The 20,354-nt window shown below is 36.8% G+C and overlaps 2 protein-coding genes across 7 annotated transcripts in view; one reads left to right on the plus strand and one right to left on the minus strand.

The window, feature by feature from the left end:
- Positions 1 to 472: 472 nt before the first annotated feature.
- LOC117294367 (nucleolar complex protein 3 homolog) lies at positions 473 to 15,055 on the minus strand. 2 transcript variants are annotated; one of them, XM_033776744.1, is made up of 18 exons: positions 14,964 to 15,055; positions 12,709 to 13,106; positions 11,929 to 12,173; positions 11,293 to 11,429; positions 10,003 to 10,164; positions 9,484 to 9,577; positions 9,176 to 9,378; positions 8,351 to 8,479; positions 7,755 to 7,877; positions 7,506 to 7,586; positions 6,525 to 6,698; positions 6,264 to 6,399; positions 5,596 to 5,777; positions 4,883 to 5,011; positions 4,132 to 4,229; positions 2,429 to 2,519; positions 1,023 to 1,313; positions 473 to 952 (listed from the first exon to the last, which is right to left on the minus strand). In XM_033776744.1, the coding sequence occupies exons 1-18, from the start codon at positions 14,970 to 14,972 to the stop codon at positions 941 to 943; spliced, it is 2,694 nt and encodes an 897-aa protein (XP_033632635.1). In that variant the 5' UTR covers positions 14,973 to 15,055; the 3' UTR covers positions 473 to 940. The 2 variants fall into 2 exon arrangements, with proteins under 2 accessions (XP_033632635.1, XP_033632634.1); XM_033776743.1 differs by having other exon boundaries at positions 473 to 1,313.
- Positions 15,056 to 16,378: 1,323 nt separating this feature from the next.
- Positions 16,379 to 20,354, plus strand: part of LOC117294366 (attractin-like) — a 51,146-nt gene continuing 47,170 nt past the window's right edge. For all 5 annotated transcript variants that reach the window (XM_033776738.1, XM_033776739.1, XM_033776740.1 and 2 more), the window contains exon 1: positions 16,379 to 16,713. In XM_033776738.1, the coding sequence (XP_033632629.1) occupies positions 16,436 to 16,713 (278 nt within the window). In that variant the 5' untranslated portion in view covers positions 16,379 to 16,435. The remainder of the gene's footprint in view (positions 16,714 to 20,354) is intronic.

Here is a 20,354-nt window from a genome sequence, read left to right on the forward strand (position 1 = left end):
TGTCTGCACTTTTTAAAACCTTGCAAGGCAAGGTTTTAAAAAGTTGTGTCTTTGCAAACAAATAATCATGTACATATTCAAATTAAGATTTAAAGAGATAAATTTGGTGTTAAACATTCCTTGTGGTTTTATTTTACTAATTTTTTCCTCTTTGGGTTTAAAGCCAGTGGACACTATTGGTAATTGTCAAAGACCAGTCTTCTCACTTGGTGTATCTCAACATATGGATAAAATAACAAACCTGTGAAAATTTGAGCTCATTTGGTCGTCCGAGTTGCGAGATAACTATGAAAGAAAAAAACACCCTTGTCACACGAAGTTGTGTGCTTTCAGATGCTTGATTTGGAGACCTCAAATTCTAAACTTGAGGTCTCGAAATCAAATTCGTGGAAAATTACTTCTTTCTCAAAAACTACGTCACTTAAGAGGGAGACGTTTCTCACAATGTTTTGTGTTATCAACCTCTCCCCATTACTCATTACCAGGTAAGGTTTTAAGCTGATAATTATTTTGAGTAATTACCAATAGTGTCCACTGCCTTTAAGGTTAATAATGATTATTACATAAAAACGGATAAATTAAATCAGGTTTGATTCCAGTTTTGTAATAGCATAGACTTTCAAATCGCAAATTAAGAACTTAAAATACCCAAACTTTGATAGTGAATGTCTTTCCAGAACTATTTCCTACAGTTGGATATGGAAGCATAGATATAACTTCCTAGTTACCATCACTTAACAACCTGTCCACTTTTTCCTACAGTTGGATATTGAAGCATACATATAACTTCCTAGTTACCATCACTTAACAACCTGTCCACTTTTTCCTACAGTTGGATATTGAAGCATACATATAACTTCCTAGTTACCATCACTTAACAACCTGTCCACTTTTTCCTACAGTTGGATATTGAAGCATACATATAACTTCCTAGTTACCATCACTTAACAACCTGTCCACTTTTTCCTACAGTTGGATATTGAAGCATACATATTACTTCCTAGTTACCATCACTTAACAACCTGTCCACTTTTTCGCTTGTGTCTGGGCTTTTCTATTTTTGTCTGACCATTCCTTATTGTCTCTGTACTCTCATTACTTGGAACTTTAAGTTTCTTTCTTGGGTTCACCTCATCATCTGTCATGTCTTTCCTTTTCAACTGGTTTCCAACAATCAGTTTGTGGTTCCGATAATGAGAAAAGGGGAGATCTTCCTCGATGTCTTTGCAATCTGTTGTTGATGATAACGTTTTACTCACAAGGTCCTCTAACTGCTTTTGGACGTATTCTGAATCTGGTCCTGACAACAAGTTCTAATGTTGAAGATAAAAATACAGAAATAAATTAAACAAGTTAACACAATTTATGAAAGCTACAAAAAAAAACATAAGGATGTACAGTGCATAAGAATGCATGATGAATGTACATGATACATTTAATACTTGTCTGATCGATGCAAATTACTAGCCAATTAACCTAGAGAACTTGTATATTTTTATGGCAAGCGATATATCGCCTAGTATTGTGATATATTGCAATAGTTATACTGTTGAGTTAGGCCTTGCACAGTAACCAACCAGGACAGTGAACTGTGCATTTTACTTGCCCCCGTGAAGTTTTATTATCCCAAATTTCAATATTGATAAAAGTTTATCTTTCTAGCAGTTGCGATCATAACCAAGTTATTGTTGAAATGAAATTACATGCACTCACTCTTTAGTAAAATAAAATTGTTAAAACGTATCATTAACATTTGGAAAGGAAGATAAATTACAATTATAAACAAGTAGTTTGGATAGTGTTTAATTGACAGGGGTGCTTACAAGCCCACAGCAGTTTTCACTGGACATTATACACTGCGTAGTGTTAAGGTCAAGTCCTTTGTATCACTGCACTATGGTCATACAGTGTACAAAGTTGCAACAGAAGTAAAATGTTAAAGGCACTGTACACTATTGGTAATTACTTAAAATAATTATTAACATAAAACCTTACTTGGTAACAAGTAATGGAGAGCTGTTGATTCAGATAGTATAAAACATTGTGGGAAACAGCTCCCTATGAAGTAACATAGTTTTTGAGAAGGAAGTAATTTCTCACTAATATATTCCAATTTGATTTTGATACCTCAGAATTTTATTTTGAGGTCTCGAAATCAAGCATCTGAAAACACACAACTTGTGCAACAAGGGCATTTATCTTCCATCATTCTCTCGCAACTTCGACAACCAATTGAGCTCAAATTTTCACAGGTTTGTTATTTTATGCATGTTGAGATACACCAAGTGAGAATACTGGTCTTTGACAATTACCAATAGTGTCCATGTGGGAGGGAGGTCTTCAGAAACAGTGCTCTCTGGAAGACCTGATTGAAGTTGAAAACTTGTCCATATTAGTCAATAAAATATTATGAGTCAAGTCAACTTACCACTGTCTTCCGTTTTACTCTCTTAGTATCGATCGGGGGGTTAAAGGTCATAGAAGCGGGGTTAAACTGCTTACATGTCTTCTGTGCTGACCTAAAATGAATTCAAACAATTACATTTAGTACTACATACTATGTATGAAAGCCTCGCCAAAAGAACCCTATAATGATCACATGAGTAAATGTTTTCTTTTACTAAATTGCTAAAAAGGCAAAGTATACCCTTGGTTCTTGGAACAGTCGGATTGTTTTTATCCTTTATGATTGTAGATTTATACAATCAAACTAACCTGTACAAATATTAAATTTCAAATCGTGGTAGCGTTTTTTTGAAAATTTTCCAAGGATATTTTAAAAGAAAAATGACTTACATTTTAAAGTCACCTGGAAGTGGTATTTAGTCAAAATAAAGCTTTTGTCACTAAAATATGTGTTTTGATAAGTGGAATATGACTAAACAATAAACTAGGGTTTAAAAAAATTAGTTTCCAAGTTATTTACAAATTTGAAAATAACCCGACCCGAGAGGGCGCTGTTCGTGACGCCAATCGAGGCGCGATGAACCGCATGCAGTGCCAACACAAGATAGTGAGGCTTGGCGCAAGCTAAAACATGCCCTCAAAGTTGAAACACTACCTGATTTTTTTCACGCTAGGCAAATGCTCCTTAAGGTTCGTTACGTCTTTCAGGTACCTTCTTCGACTTCCCCCACTAGCTGGAAAAATTGTTGGGATGGCGTCATGTTTTTGAAAAGAACTTTTCTCTGAATGTCAAAATGTGTAGTGTATTCCGGATCCTTGAAGCACGACGGCTCAAAGTGTTTGCTGCACAGCGCTGGAAAAGATTTGCAAACTGACCCCATCTTTAGTTGTTTTGCTGCATCCAGCAGCAATACACCTGGTCGACGTTGCCGGAAAAATGCAGGACTTGAATGTACTTGCACGTACGTGTGTTCGATGTTTGATCGAGGCAAAGTCTGCCTCGATTGACTTCACTAAAAGGGGTAGGCAGAGTCACTCCCCACAACTTTATTTATTGTTTTGAACATATAAATCGTTAAAAATATTACTAAAAAAAATATTTTATTGTTCAGAAACATATACTCTAATGTTTGAAGAAAAACAAATCTATTTCCAGGTGACTTTAAGTGGTGAATGTACATTATGTATCTTGTTTGCATATTCCACCTACATATTTTTGACTTTTTTTCTGAAATTTAGATAAAAATATAGTTTCACAGTGAACCTACAAGTTATGGTTTTGCAATCAGAATATCCTGTGGTTTCTTTTTGTGGAAGATCTACAAATCTGTGGCTTAAAGGCAGTGGACAGTCTTGGTAGTTACTCTAAATATTTATTGCCATAAAACCTTTCTTGGTGACGAGTAATGGGGAGAGTTTGATGGAATAAAACATTGTGAGAAACGGCTCGCTCTGAAGTGGCATAGTTTTCAAGAAAGAATTTGATTTCGAGACCTCAAGTTTAGAACTTGAGGTCTCGAAATCAACCATCTAAACGCACACAACTTCGTGTGACAAGGGTTATTTTTCTTTCATTATTATCTCGCAACTTCGATGACCGATTGGGCTCAAATTTTCACAGGTTTGTTATTTTATGCATATGTTGAGATACACCAACTGTGAAGGCTAGTCTTTGACAATTACCAATAGTGTCCACTGTTTTTAAGAGAATCAAAAATAACTTACATTCTTGAAAGGTCTAGTGGTAGTGATCCTACCCCAGTCAAAGGATTCCCTCGTGCTATGTGATCAGCATACTTTTTAACCGTTGGATGGTAATGGCTCTAGAAACACACAACAAAAAGTTTATGAAGATAACAATGTGAACCAATATCAATACAAATGAACTTGCAGTTAAATCCAGCACTAGAACCTTGCAGGTAAACACAAACACAAGAACTATACACACATGTACAGGATAACCCAATATAAGAACCTTGCAGTAATGGCTCTAGAAACATACAACAAGTTTATGAAGATAAAAATGTGAACCAACATCAATACAAATGAACTTGCAGGTAAATCCAGCACTAGAACCTTGCAAGTAAACACAAACACAACAACCTTGCTGTTAAAACTAAACACAAGAACCTCACAGGCAATTCAAAACACAAGAACCTCACAGGTAACTCAAAACACAAGAACCTCACAGGTAACTCAAAACACAAGAACCTCACAGGTAACACAAAACACAAGAACCTCACAAGTAATTCAAAACACAAGAACCTCACAGGCAATTCAAAACACAAGAACCTCACAGGTAACTCAAAACACAAGAACCTCACAGGTAACTCAAAACACAAGAACCTCACAGGTAACTCAAAACACAAGAACCTCACAGGTAATTCAAAACACAAGAACCTCACAGGAAACTCAAAACAAATAAACCTTAGTAACATTATTACATTTCACCCAAAACATCACATGAATGAAATACCTTGAGAAGATGAAGTTCCCATAGTGCTGTGTTCTGTGCATTACAGTGCTCTGGTTCAGGTAACTCAGTAAGATAAACTCCACTTCCTAAACTTTCATTGTCAAGCAGTTGGTCACTTTTGGGGTACCACTAAGTAAATCACAATCAAAGAACAAGAATTTCAATCAAATAGACAAAGAAAATAAGGAACTATTTTAAACTGTAAATATTTATTTAAATTCAAATCACCTAATTGTAATGCTCTGTATAATTGCAGCTATGAGACAGTGTAGCGTAATTAATTATCAGCTTGAAGCAAGTGTGTTTTATAGAAAATACACACATTATATAACTTTAAGTATAAGAATGCGCGTCAAGCCGAGTGTGGGTTCAAGTCACAGTCATGATTGTGTCCTTAAGCAAGACATTTATGGCTGCATCCTTCAGATGGGACATAAAGCTGTTGGTCCCGTGTGTTTCGTAATGCACATAACAGAACCCAGTGCATTTAACGAATAATGAAATGAGAAGGGGTCCGTCCTGGTGTTCCTGGTTTGATTGGCTGCATATTGCATTGCAGCACATTGTAACCCATTACATGGTGCTTATGTAAAGGGAAAAGGTCTCATACATCAAAAGTGTTGCTCTGCATACCTTGCAGGAAAAATACTAAAAAGAGATGTGGTCTAAATGCAATGTAAAAGCCCAGTGTCTGATGTACAAGTTACTCCTACCTTCATGATATTCCTTATGGCACAACAATATCCCAATGTACCATTAGGCAGCATCTGTAGTGATAGTGTAGTAACACGCTTTAGGAAAGCTAAAACACGATGGAATGTCACTTGCTTATGTCGTTTAGTAATCATCGCTTCTAGACAGTCAAGAATCAGCTTAGCATCACCACAGCTTTCACCTATAATTCAACCAAGTCAGAAAACCAGTAGTCTTTCATGTTAAAGAACACATGTTGGAAATGTAGAGGGTTTAATATTACGATGGAATGTCACATGCTTATGTCGTTTTGTGATCGTTGCTTCTAGACAGTCAAGAATCAGATTAGCATCACCACAGCTTTCACCTTTTAATTCAACCAAGTCAGAAAACCAGTAAACTCTCATGTTAAAGAACACATATTGGAAGAGTAGAGGGTTTAATGTTACGATGGAATGTCACTTGCTTATGTCGCTTAGTAATCATAGCTTCTAGACAGTCAAGAATCAGCTAAGCATCACCACAGCTTTCACCTTTAATTCAACCAAGTCAGAAAACCAGTAAACTCTCATGTTAAAGAACACATCTTGAAAGAGTAGAGGTTTAATGTTATAGTTTAGAAGCTAGTACCACTGGATTTAAAATGGTCAAATGAAAGGGAGTTCAATTTAAAAGTAGGTTTGTTTACCTGCATGTACTTGAGTCATGGTTACGTAGAGTAGTGAGTAGAATTTAGTTGGATCAATATTCAGAACATCTCCTTGACCAGATAGAATCTGAAATGCAGTCAAGACGCAGTGAAGACTCTCTCTATACTTTAGATCCTTTACATTCAAACAAAGAACAAACAAAGAAATTGTTATCCGGACAATTCCTTGAAATGCTTTTAAGAAAAACTTGTTTGTATAATCGAACAAATGCAACTTGATAGCTCTATGATTGCACTTACCCCAGTATCGATCAACGTGTACAGAACCTTTACTAAATCATCGAAGAAGTCAATGTTGATGAGATGAGCAAACTTGGCTAAGCCTTCCAGGACCGATGACAACAGAACAGAATTACTGGCCTTCTTCAGAATACGAAAATATGTAGCAAACACAGATTGGATGATTTCTGTATGCTGAGAATGACAATAAAAAAAGATAATGATAACAACATTAAGTTCATTCTCCTGTTTAAAGAGTCACGGTAAACATCATTTTAACCTTGATAATTTGTTTGGATATAATGTCAGTGTCACATACAGTCCACACACAACTTAAATTTCATAAAATTCAAATAAAATTCTGTGTTCCCCTGTTGTTAATAAGTGATTCTTATGCCATCAGTTCATACTGTACATGAGACATGGAGTTCCTGCCAATAACATTGAGGAAAGTCACAGACTTCACACATAAAAAACTAGTGTATCACTTTCACATTGCCAATAGGGCAGGGGTCGATTTCATGGGGAGCCAAGATTGATCTTAAATGCATAACAATCATAGTTGCTTAGTACAGTGTGATGTCACAATGCTAATCTCTATGGTAATACTGACAATTTGTCTTACAATGCATTTTATTGCTTTGTCACAAAGAGTTAAGACTAGTATTATCTTGAGTTAGGATGTTAAGACTAGCCTTAAGTTTGTGATAACTTCTAGGACTAATACTTAGTTAAACCGACTATACTCCTCTTGAGGGATGTACTCATTGGAAGATAGATAGATAACCCCTGGCAATATCAACTGGGTAGGCTTCAAATAGAACTACTGTATGTCACTCATATCATTCAAATAGGATATAAGCCACAGACCAGTGCATTTACACCCCTTCATTCAACACTCAATTCAAGATATACTTTTACTAATTATTAATACTTAACACAATGATCTATTTTGCCAAAATCCTCCATGTCTTTCTGAATCTCTAATCTTTTATATCTTACCAGCTTCCTCCGTTTGTTTTTATTCTCAGTGGCTTCTGTAGCTTGTAGTTCTTTCTCTACCTCTGCTAGACGTTTTTGGTGCTGAAAGGAAAAAGTTGCATGTTTTCTAGTTAAAGCTTGTCTAGGTTAATGATGCTCACAACTACAGTTTTTTCCCTTTGTTTGAATGAATATGATGTGAAGAAAGAGATATTTAATCCAAAGACAGATGAAAACAACAATTAGATTGAAAACATTTACTACACTCACTCTCTTCTGAGATCTTGACATCTTCTTTAGTTTCTCTTTCTTCTCAATAAGTTTCTTCTTTCTGTCTCCTTCCTCAGGTAGAGCAACATCTTTTATCTTCAAGGAGAGGAATACATTCAGAACCTGAAATAAAAATAAAAGAAATACAAATAAACTTGAAGTTGCCGTTCTTATTATCAGTTATAATACAGACTTGGAAAATTTCTCATGAAATTGGGGTTTGTTTTTAGAAAATATGTTCGATTTACATCTTTAAGATGAAGAAAGATTTTGTCAAATGCATTCATTTACCCTGAAATTTGCCTGATCAGTCTCACACACAAGCTTGTAACAGAATTATTTACTGCCTCCTAAAATAAACATGCCTAAACAAACTGTGTATGTTTGGAAAGACCACATAGTTCCGTTTAAAGGTGATTTATATTTGACCATGTTTTTCCAGCTGATACTTGTGATGGGCAAAAAAAAAAACTCACTTTATCTTCATCTACAGCCTGTGCATGGTAGGTACAATGTAAGCATTTATATAGTATTTGTGTCACTGTGTGCTCTATGTAAAATCTGTAGTTAGGCTGATATGGGTTATAAAGGCATACCTTAGGCTGGACATTGTAGCTATGACTGCGAACAAGTTTACTAATAAAGCGAACAGCGTCTATAACTGCCTCACCAAAGAAATCAATCTTGAAGAGTTGTCTGATGTTCAGACAGCATGTGTTGGAGACCTGTACAGTTTTTAATACAATTATAGTTACATTAAAGTAGAAATATTGAAGAAAAACAATCAGGGTTCAATTTCATAGAATTAATAACAGAACATTTCTCAACAAATGTTTTGCTCTTGCCCCAAAACACCTGATGTAATCATTAGTCATCATCACATTAAATGTTGGTTGCGCCACTGTGAGAGTTAGTCTATCAATGTGTCAATCGATCAATCAATCAATCAGAAACGTTTATACATGTATAATGCCAAAAATAACCCAAATTGTTTATCACTGTGTAATGCGCATTTTAGTGCATGGTTACTTGATAACCAATTCCTAAAATGACAGACCATAAACAGACAGTATCAGCAGCGTCAGATGTCAGGCCAAGGGGTCAATAGAGTATTATGCAAAGCATATCACAAACAGTCAATATGATCATGTGGTATTTTTGCCAGTTATCTTTTTCTGGCAAGCAAAGAATATTTTACAACAAGCCAATTCTTCTGTCCAAGAAGCCATATGAAATTGTACCCAAAATCAATAGATTAGTTAGGTCTTCATAGACGAGTTATTTAAAGGTCAAAGCCCTATCATAAGATTAGAGCACTTGGTAAAGGCTAACTCTACAAACTTTACAGAGCATGATGATAATATGATGATTTACTTATATTCTAAGCATGTAGTTTTGAAAAGGTAATTCCACAAACTCACTTCTTCATTTTCATCCACCATGAGTGAAACAACAACATTAATGATGTTGGTACGATAGTTGAAATGATGCAAGCTTGTCATCAGTGAGCACAGACATCTTGCAGCTACCTCAGCGATACTCTTTTTCGCATTGTCTGGGAGTTCAAAGATCGTTTTACCTGCCTCCTGTTCTCGACGCAATTGTTTTTTACTCTTTTTGCGTCCTGCATTTGATACAAGAGTTTTGTTTATTAATCAGGTAATCACATCACTGTAACCAATATGTCTTATTCTTAAACTGCACTTTCCAGTACTTCATGTTTACTTACCTCTACAAGCTTTTTCCAAGAATGTTAAGTATTCCTTATACTGCTTCAGTAATCCTTCTTCAAAATCTCTTTTCTTCTTCACATCCTTGCTCAGCTGAGGTAGCAAAATTTAAAACAATATATTATCAGTGGAATTATTGGAGTAAATCAACCAGACTTGCAGACAGATAAGTTGGAGTATTTGTGCCAAAATGTTGGTAGGTTTGGCGTTCTAAACCACAAGGTCGTGTGCTATACATGTACATGTGTAAATGCTGATCTTTCCATGAACACATAGAACAGATTTTCACAAACTCTTAAAGAACATGTACATTGTAGATTGCCAACTTGGCTTGCAACACCCTTTGCTCTCAGCCTATGATACCTACCTCCACTGATTTGGCTTTATCTCCCCATTCTTGTATACAGTATCCAGGAGCAATGTCTTTAAAGACCTTAATTCCACAAACCCTTAAAGAAGAACATGTAAATTGCCAACTTGGCTTGCAACACCGATTGCTCTCTGCCTATGATACCTACCTCAACTGATTTGGCTTTGTCTCCCCATTCTCGTATACGGTATCCAGGAGCAATGTCTTTAAAGACCTCAACCAGTGACACCATAGTTAGTTTCTGAACTGTTACAGCAACATCTCTTTCTTTCTCAAACAGCATCATACGAAGGTCCCTTAATTTACCAATCTGTAAGGAAAGTGTTTACTGTCAAAAAAACTTCTTATTCAGGTAAAGTTTCCCACGTCCCAGCATAAAATTCATTACTTATTAAACACTGATACTCACATGTCTTTCTAGATCAGTAACCCAACATAAAATTCATTACTTAAACACTGATACTCACATGTCTTTCTGGATCAGTAACCCAACATATAATTCATTACTCATTAAACACTGATACTCACATGTCTTTCTAGATCAGTAACCCAACATATAATTCATTACTTAAAAACTGATACTCACATGTCTTTCTGGATCAGTAACCCAACATATAATTCATTACTTAAACACTGATACTCACATGTCTTTCTGGATCAGTAACCCAACATATAATTCATTACTTAAACACTGATACTCACATGTCTTTCTAGATCAGTAACCCAACATAAAATTCATTACTTAAACACTGATACTCACATGTCTTTCTGGATCAGTAACCCAACATATAATTCATTACTTATACACTGATACTCACATGTCTTTCTGGATCAGTAACCCAACATATAATTCATTACTTAAACACTGATACTCACATGTCTTTCTGGATCAGTAACCCAACATATAATTCATTACTTAAACACTGATACTCACATGTCTTTCTGGATCAGTAACCCAACATATAATTCATTACTTAAACACTGATACTCACATGTCTTTCTGGATCAGTAACCCAACATATAATTCATTACTTAAACACTGATACTCACATGTCTTTCTGGATCAGTAACCCAACATATAATTCATTAATCATTAAACACTGATACTCACATGTCTTTCTGGATCAGTAACCCAACATAAAATTCATTACTTAAACACTGATACTCACATGTCTTTCTAGACCAGTCATTACTCATACTCACATGTCTTTCTAGATCAGTAAATACATTTCATTACTCATTAAACACTGATACTCACATGTCTTTCTGGATCAGTAACCCAACTTAAATTCATTCTTAATTAAACACTGATACTCACATGTCTTTCTGGATCAGTAACCCAACTTAAATTCATTACTAATTAAACACTGATACTCGCATGTCTTTCTGGATCAGTAACCCAACTTAAATTCATTACTAATTAAACACTGATACTCACGTGTCTTTCTGGATCAGTTAGTACTGCATGTGATAAACCAGCTATCCTCTGTTTTCTTAGTGTTAGTTTCCTCTGTCTTAGGGCAAATAACTCCACAGTGCTAAGAGCTGGAAGAGGGACCTTCTCATCTTCGACCTCTATTGGATGCAAATCAAGGAGTTTAGGTTTTAATCTGATTTTTTTTTTCTTCTAAAATCAAAATCACATTAGAAATATCTGTAGAAAAAAGTTTTTGAGAAATTGATAGGCGGCCTTGAATTACACTCAATGGGAGGGAGGCAAACCTGAGTGTTCCCAATTTCAAGCACACCTGGTCACCATGGTCAAATTACCACCAAAGTTTTGGGATTATTCACAGTGAAAGCTTTTCATATGCTCTACATCATGTCCATAGAGACCAAATCCCGCTGCATTTTATGAGAACCTTCGAGTTTCATTATGACAACGGTATTCTCAAAAAACAAACAATTCTGCCAATTCCATAAATTTCCCAGTAAAAATTCCCAGAAGCTAAGTGATTAAACTACAGTATACCATCAATCGCCATGCTACAAATAACCAAGTATAGAGCAACAAGAAGCAAATAATGACAGAACAAGTTGAATACAGAAGCAATGGTGAATACACCAATGTTACCTTTCTTAGCTTCTTCCTGATCCACCTCATTCTCCACACTTTGATCTTCTTTCTTTTCTTCACGAGCCTCCTCCCATCTGAACTCAAAACCCTTAGCATGCTTAATTGGAAGAAGCTGCTTCATCTTTTTCTGGGCATCGGTTGTTGCTTTAGGAACTGATCTTGGCTCCATTTCATAGGGAGCCAATTTATTATCATGGTCACCCCTCTTTCTCTTGCTGCTTTTGGGTTGTGTTGGAAGTTCGCTACAGGTAGTTGCAAAGGGAAAAAATGTATCCTTTAACACAAAGAAATTTACAATGACTATACATGAACATGTAAAAACAAGAAATATCAATTAACCTGAAGACTACATGTACATGCATTTGTCACTGTGAAACACCTTCAATTAAAAAACCAAATACAAACCTCAAAACAATCGCTAAAGAATGCTTACTCAACTTCTTATTTAAATGTTTGTTTCTTTAATTGTTGGTGCTTTTAGAAATTGCTAACAAACAAAATTAAGAATTCATTCCAATGTTAAAAATATCTGATATAAATGATCGTACATGTACCAAACCTTGAATTTCATGGAGGTCACGGAGGGCGTGGCATCTGTTGCCCTGGTCTTGGCCTTGATACCCCTTCTAAATTTCACAACCATACATAGACTAAATGGTTTTGTAATGGAAGTGCCCTTTGCAAAAATGAAAATGACTTTGCTCTCTCCAAAATAAACTCCCACGGTTACATTTAGACTTCGTACAGAAGTATGTACATGTACATGTTGTTGCTCACCTGTCATCAACACTGCAAAGAAACGATTCTCCAAAACCCATGGATTGGATATATTCCAAATCCTCTCCAGCAAAATCTTCTGTAACATCTTCTTCTACCTCTTCCTCTCCTTCATGTTCTACATTGTCAAGTTTTCTTTCCTTTCCTTTCTCATCTCCCTGCTCTTGTTGTTTCCTTGCATCATTAGCGACTCTCTTATCTTTGATAACTCCAGCTTTAACACCAGCAGCATAACTGGCTCTATTCCAGAAGCCTTTTGGGGGTTTGCTGCTACCTGAAGTACTCTTAGAACTCTTTCCCAGTGCGCGAGCACGACGTGGTGTTAGTGACTTACTGGAACGGATATTGGACTTTTTGCTGCTGCTCACCTTTGCCTTTTTCACAGCTTTTCCACGTGTCTAAGATCAAGAAAATTATGTCATAAACAGCATTACATTGGTATAGCATTTTTCTTCATAACAAGACCACAAAACAACAATCAATGAAAAACATCATGGAATAAGCTTGTAACTTGACTACTGGTAGATATTAACTGTGTGCTTTTAGACAGGAATAAAAGACTTCTGGCTAGAAGTCTTTTATTATTTTAGTGAGAAATTACCTTTCTCAAAATCTATGCTTCTTCAGAGGGAGCCGTTTCTCACAATGTTTTATACTATCAACAGCTCTCCAATGCTCGTTACCAAGTCAGATTTTAACTTATTAAGTTAATACTTGTTTTCATTAATTACCAAACGTTTTATAAAGACAATGAAGAGATTTCAGTTTTAATTTAGACATGGGAGAAAAAAGAAAAAAAAGAGTGTGTCCCCCCACCACTTTAGGTTAGTTAGTTTTTCAAACTATTTAAAAAGCACTATGGTCTGACTATGTACAGTATGGACATATGGATGGGCAGATGACTAGTTTCTAGAAGTAGAGATGGATGTTTAATTTTAAACCAGATCCTAACTAATTTATTTCTTGATGAATAAGGTTTATCGAGATTCAGAAATGAAATGCATTGTGGGAAGGAGTATGAGGCAGTTTCTATGCAATTTGTGGCTTGTTTTGCTCATTTCTCGGGGGCTGCAGTTCCTCGGTGTGTGGTATTTCGGGGAGGCTTTCTACTGTCATTGTCTTCGGGCCCTGTAGGTTTGTTGTGAATCTGTGGCATTTTGAAAAAGTACCTTGTGTTTATCGTTTGTGTTATTGCTTTTTACTTGCCATCTTTTGTTTAAACTTTTACTGCAATTTTAGAATGTTTAATGTATAGTATATAATGTGTATTTTTTATGACCTAGGTCTGGAAGGGCACATCTTTTTTGATGACAGTTTTTGGACTTTTGCCCTTCCCTGGACGGCCTGTGCTTGTTTTATTGTTTTGCTTTTTTTTTTTTTTTGTCCGAAGAATTAAAATAAAATAAATAAAAATAAAATTTCTACGACTCGCCCCTGCAACGCCTATACATTTGTGTGGGTTCAACAGTGCCCTCTCTTGATATTTTGCAAACCTTATGAAAAAATTGTGGCAGGATATGGACATTTTTCAGAAAACTCACGCAGTATGGACTACAAATACTGAAATAGACTACTGTGTAGTAGTTCGTAGTACTATTAAACCATGATTAAACTGTGAAAAATTAGGCATTTTGAAAAAGTACCTTGTGTTTATCGTTTGTGTTATTGCTTTTTACTTGCCATCTTTTGTTTAAACTTTTACTGCAATTTTAGAATGTTTAATGTATAGTATATAATGTGTATTTTTTATGACCTAGGTCTGGAAGGGCACATCTTTTTTGATGACAGTTTTTGGACTTTTGCCCTTCCCTGGACGGCCTGTGCTTGTTTTATTGTTTTGCTTTTTTTTTTTTTTTTTGTCCGAAGAATTAAAATAAAATAAATAAAAATAAAATTTCTACGACTCGTAGGATTGTGGCAGGATATGGACATTTTTCAGAAAACTCACGCAGTATGGACTACAAATACTGAAATAGACTACTGTGTAGTAGTTCGTAGTACTATTAAACCATGATTAAACTGTGAAAAATTAGGCCACGTTCAATTCATGAAGTTAAACATTGTTATTAAAGTTAAATGTTAAAACTAAAATTACAAAAAGGCTTTGCTAAAAATTATGATAATATCGGTCCGGGAACCGAACCAGGCTCCCGGGTAGACAGTGGCAGGGACATAAACCACTGAGCCAACCTGACTACCTAACACTCAAGAGCATGTCATCTATATCATTTTAACTTCAAAAGTGATTTACTTACCTTCGCCATAATTTAGCACGGCACCGACAAACTCGGGAGGACCCGTTTTAAACACATGGAATCAAGGGTTCGTGGATTTTTAACCACATGGAGTAAACCAACTAACGAGACATCGTCGGGTTCCCCATAATTTGCTTCCCGATAGTTAGTTTCTGTCTATAGAGGGTAGCGGGTACACGACCAAGAGTAAGCGGACACAAAGTTAAAGAGCGCCCTCTTTGGGACGCGAACGATAGATTCGTCGTGCATGCTGCGTGCGTGTTTTTTTTTAAGGGTAAGGACATAGATTTTTTTATTATTATTTTTTTACATAAGGAATAAATTTATTATTAACCCCAAAAAAGTTAAAACAAATTCTTATAAAAAAAATATATAATATTTTTAGCATCTGCGTGCTACTTCTTGCACGATTGTGCTTAGCGCTTGTGCTTAGCGCTTGTGCTTAGCGCTTGTGCTTAGCGCTTGTGCTTAATGATAATGAATGTTTTAGGATCCACTTTCGTAGATTTGCTCGTTATTCAGAAATGTATCAGTCCAACACTCAGGCGGGCGCCTTCAAGGAAGGAATTCCCCATGCTTCACTAAACTGTCCTTTTGAAAGTTTTTAAAAATAATGGTGAAGCGCGGCAAGCGGTTTAGTGGCCTTATAGATATTATGTGAGGAGGACTTTGCTCATCAAGAGATGTGAGAGATTGTTACGGTTGATTGCCCAGTGTTTTGTGTTTTATTGTTTGCATGTTTGTTTGTTTGTTTGTTTGCTGGCCGATATGTTGAAATAGTTATTTGTGTGTTGAGGTGTTTGTTTGTTTATGGGACATGTTTTTTTGTTTGCGTTTTTTTTTGCAAGTTGTTTGACCTCCATGATGATACCGTTCCTTGCTCTATGATGTTGGTGACCGAGCGAGCTTAGCCCGACCATAGAGTACCCCGACGACTCATCGATCAAGCGGCGAACAAAAGTCACTCACTCTCCAGTATGCAGAACAAAGTTGGTCAGTGAGGATAAGAATTCGACGAGCAACTGCGGCTTGTCTTGTCTGAGCGCATGAGGTCGCACACCGCCCTCTACTGTTAACTAGCTTGGAATTTTGTGCTTAAGGCCGTGTCCGAAACGGCAACTTCGGCTACAGCTACGGCTAGATCGCGCGCATCTGCCTATTCTTCAACACTGGTAGACGCGCTGATCTAGACGTAGCTGTAGCCGAAGTCGTCGTTTCGGACACGGCCATAGTCTCCCGTCTACCGCAATCCAATTTAAACAAAACACGTCCTGTTTGCCAGACTACATCATGTAAGGGCTACACACACGCGCACACACAGTATCGTGCACGATACGCAGCGCGAAAACGGCAGCGCGGCGGACGGCGGAGCTCTCTACCAAGCTGCGCATCCGCAGCAGCTGGACGACGTACGCGGAAGAAAGAAGGAGGAAGGATCTGAGCGAGTGGATGTTTTCCCACTATTTAAAAGAATGACACAACATGCCACAATTACTAAACGTGAAACTTCAACAAACGCTGCCATGTTAGACCATCATTTATTTGGATTCTTTTTCTCGAAGTCCAAGTTTAGGCTTCTTGAGTGTCATCTTTTAGTTATCGTTGCCATAATAATTGTGTTGTTTTTACCAACATTGTGTTCATCGGATTGTGACAGAGGATGCCACCACGGAGTTTGCCAATCAGATTCATGTGTTTGTGATACTGGGTGGGCGGGCACCTTGTGTGAACACTGCGCTGGCCGAACTAGGTAAGGAAATGTACTTTTGGATACGGATACTTTCAATATAATTAGGACAATAGCATGCTTAAAGTAAACAGCCAATAAAGGATGATCTCAAATATAGATATTACAGTTTTCTAACAGCTGCAGTCCATCCAGGAAACATAAAAAATGTTTAATCATTTAATGAGTCTCTTAACTTGCGACTTGCCTCACGTTAAAACACGATAAAAATGGGTTTTCTCCAGAACGCTCCAAGCCAAATTTCTGAAAAACGTGGGGTCAAACAAACCCGCGCGACAAAGGAGTTGTGACGTCAGTGGCGGCTTTTTGGTGTGGAAATGCCAAAGCTGGAGAACTGTGTTCAAAACCAATAGGGGAAATTCGTCACTGGCATCGAGGGTCATTAATTATAATGAATAGATCAGCCGTTTTTGACTCGTGGCTGAAAAAGCCGCGCGGACGGGTGCATTTTTGACTTGAGATATTTATTACTAAATGCAAATTTTGAGAGTAAAATGGTTATTAACCGGTATCTGCGATGTCTATTTGGCCATAAAAAGGTAATAGTTGACATATTGAGATCATCCTTTATTTTATTGGCTCTTTAACTGTAACTTTAAATACGAAACTCTAAACCATCAAATTCGTATCGCTTCCTCAATCATGATTTTAATTGTTTACTTTAAAGTTAATTTAAAAAAATGCAACTTCAATTTAATAATAATAACATACATAAAAAATAGTAGGCTAGATACTGTGCTGTGTGTTGTAAAAAATAACCAGAAAGAAAGAGAGATTGCATTACCAATGTTTACATGTGATCACGTGACCTATATAGTGGGTATAGAAAAACAAAGCTACACAGTAAAGACAGTGCAAGGGAAGACTTGTAACGATTGACTGTGTTTCGATAAATAAAAGGGGTTTAAGGAAATCAATGTGTGGTGAAGAGGTTTTCAACTAGAGGTTTACACCCACAAGGCCTGGTTCTTGATAATTTTACCGAGAAAAAATTGAGGGAAATCATCAAGAACCAGGCCTCGGCGGGTTTAAACCACTAGTTGAGTTTCCGATTCAACACACTTTGATTCCCATTTATAAATACCTTTCGGTCGAAAAACATCAACACTTTTTGGTCAAAAAGTAAAATAGATGCAAAATCTGTAATTGTTGAATGATTTCTTTCAACACAACACCCCTCCAGCTATGGAATGGTAAGGCCCTTAAATAAACAACTCCTTATAATATAAGGGAATGCTGTGCGCGTCGCATGTGTCGCTTGATGTGGCACAACTGTCCTGGCCGTTGCTCTCGACCAATAGGAATGAAGAAACTGTCTTATAAGCACAGGTGCAAGCTGGTGTGTCACGCCCATGTTTCAACACTCTTTACTGGTTTATCAAAGGTTTATACACACCCATGTGACGCGCTCTCCACCAATAGGAAAAGCGAAACTGTCAGGTATTTATGGATGGTTGTTTTGAAAAAACTGTAGGGCACGGTCAGTTGGGTCTCTCAAAAGTTTAGAATAGGCATTTATTGAATTATACATGAACATTGTGAGCATACTATTTATTACATTCATAAATACTCCAGACAGTTTCTCTACTCCTATTGGTGGAGAGTGTGTCACGTGGGGGTGTTTAAACGGTTGATAATAACCGGCTGGCTTCCGCGTGTCGAGCGTGCACACGCAAGGTTATCATGCAGAATGCAATTTATATAAGTAACAGCGCGTAATCTGTTTCTTAGCGCGGGCGCGTGTACACAACCCACGTGCAACAGATTCTTCACAAAGTTTTTGAAAAAAATATTTCAAACCTCAAATTTTCAATTGTCAAAGTGTCTATATAATTGTATTTTTACAATGTTTTTTAACAAAAGGGCATTATGAAAGGGAATAAAAGAGTAGTGTCAACTCGTTCTTAAACGTCCGTTTAAAACCTTGCAGGATCGTTGCCGTGCGATAAAGGCCTTTGCCTTCAGCTCGGGCCTTTATCACATGGCAACGACCCTGCCAGTTTTAAACGGCAGTTTATGAACTAGTCGCTACCCTTTTATTCCCATAGCAATAGCACTGGTGAGTAGTGACTTTCTCTGATTCTTGGATGTCCCACTGCTTTTTAAGGTTGCCCAGGCCTCAGGGACATAAAGTGTGAACTGGTTTTCAACTTTTAAAATCAGGTTTCCTTAATTTTGTGTTTGCTTAAATTTTGCCGGACATTCACTTACTCTGTAAGGTATTGCGTCCTACTTCTACATTTTCATTGTTAATTTAGTATTAAATTATCCCAGAAAGTGAGAGTAGGGCATAGACAGGGAAGTAAAATAATTACAAAACAGTTCATTCAAAGGGAGCTGTCAGATAAAGCCTTTTCAATTCAATTCAATTCAATTAAATTCAATTCACTTTATTTCCAAATCCAAACAAACAAATAAACAAAACAGTTAGGAGGGAATAAAGAAATATGTTTTACAAGCAAATGGAATTTTTCTCAGAACCAAACATTGAACTGTGCTGATGGTTGTAAAATGAATTTTGGGCTACCAAAAACTCATTAGGGCTACCAAAAACTCATTAGGGCTACCAAAAACTCATTAGGGCTACTAAAAATTAGTTACTAGCCCTGCTGACTACCATGAAACACACTTAATTTTGACCACTGTTAATAGACTTGAATAATGAATCAACTGAAAATGTAACTAGTTCTTTTCTCCTTTTTACAAATTGATTTTATTTTGAATAAGTGCTTAATTAATGCATTCTGTGTGGGAATGCCACAAACACAGTTCCTAGCTCATGATGCGAGTTTGCTGGTGGAGCAAGAAACGAAACCAAACTTTATCGCTATTGTACAATGTAATCATAATACATACAAATCCCTGAGTCTAAAAACAATTGTGAGGTATATGTTGGACATATAACACTAACCCCCCCTCACTATTACATGTGTACATGTACAGTATATTACAATTGTTGCACGCTGTGACGGGGGTCCATGGCGTTTTGTACACCCGAAGGGGGGGGGGGGGGTGCCATTTCCGCTCGAGGGTGTACAAAACCCTTGGACCCCAGTCACAGTGTGCAACAATTGTTTAGTTATACCTTTGTATAATTGTTATTCCTCTTCTCAAAGTTCTGTTGTCATCTGCAAACATTATTACGACGGACTATTCATTGTTTAATAAGCAGACGAACAAGAAATAATTCCCTTGAACCCGCGGTTGTTTCGTACACAGCGCTGGAAATCGACCAGCGCCGGGAACGATCAAGGTGATGTACACTGGTGTACATGTACATATCACCTTTCATGTTACCCGGCGGCCCGTCAAGCCATGTAACATGCGTTTTTGATGCGCATCACATGATTGGTTCTCGACCAATCAAACTTCACAGTTTGTTACCGAGGTATAACAATGTAGGTTTGTAAATGGTCTGTGTAGTACCCAAACGAAAGAGTGTTCTCTTAGTGTGTCCACAATACATACGTATGCATCTCAAAAAGGCTAATGAAAACACAATATATATTCCTTCATACCAGCGCTATTATTAAAGCCTTTTATTAATTGTTGTGCCAGTAGCAATAACCCTAATTTCTTATAATTCCTTTTTCCACAAGTGATGTTGTGTAACACATACAGTACAGAGCTGCTAGACTTGTTTT

This window comes from Asterias rubens, chromosome 9 (assembly GCF_902459465.1).
Source record: "Asterias rubens chromosome 9, eAstRub1.3, whole genome shotgun sequence".
Lineage (NCBI taxonomy): Eukaryota > Metazoa > Echinodermata > Asteroidea > Forcipulatida > Asteriidae > Asterias > Asterias rubens.

Coding starts and splice junctions, on each gene's coding strand:
- LOC117294367 (XM_033776744.1), bottom strand. Junction 11,430..11,928: donor TCAGGAAGAAGCTAAGAAAG/GTAACATTGGTG, acceptor TGCATCCAATAG/AGGTCGAAGATGAGAAGGTC. Junction 1,314..2,428: donor GAGTAAAACGGAAGACAGTG/GTAAGTTGACTT, acceptor CTTCAACATTAG/AACTTGTTGTCAGGACCAGA.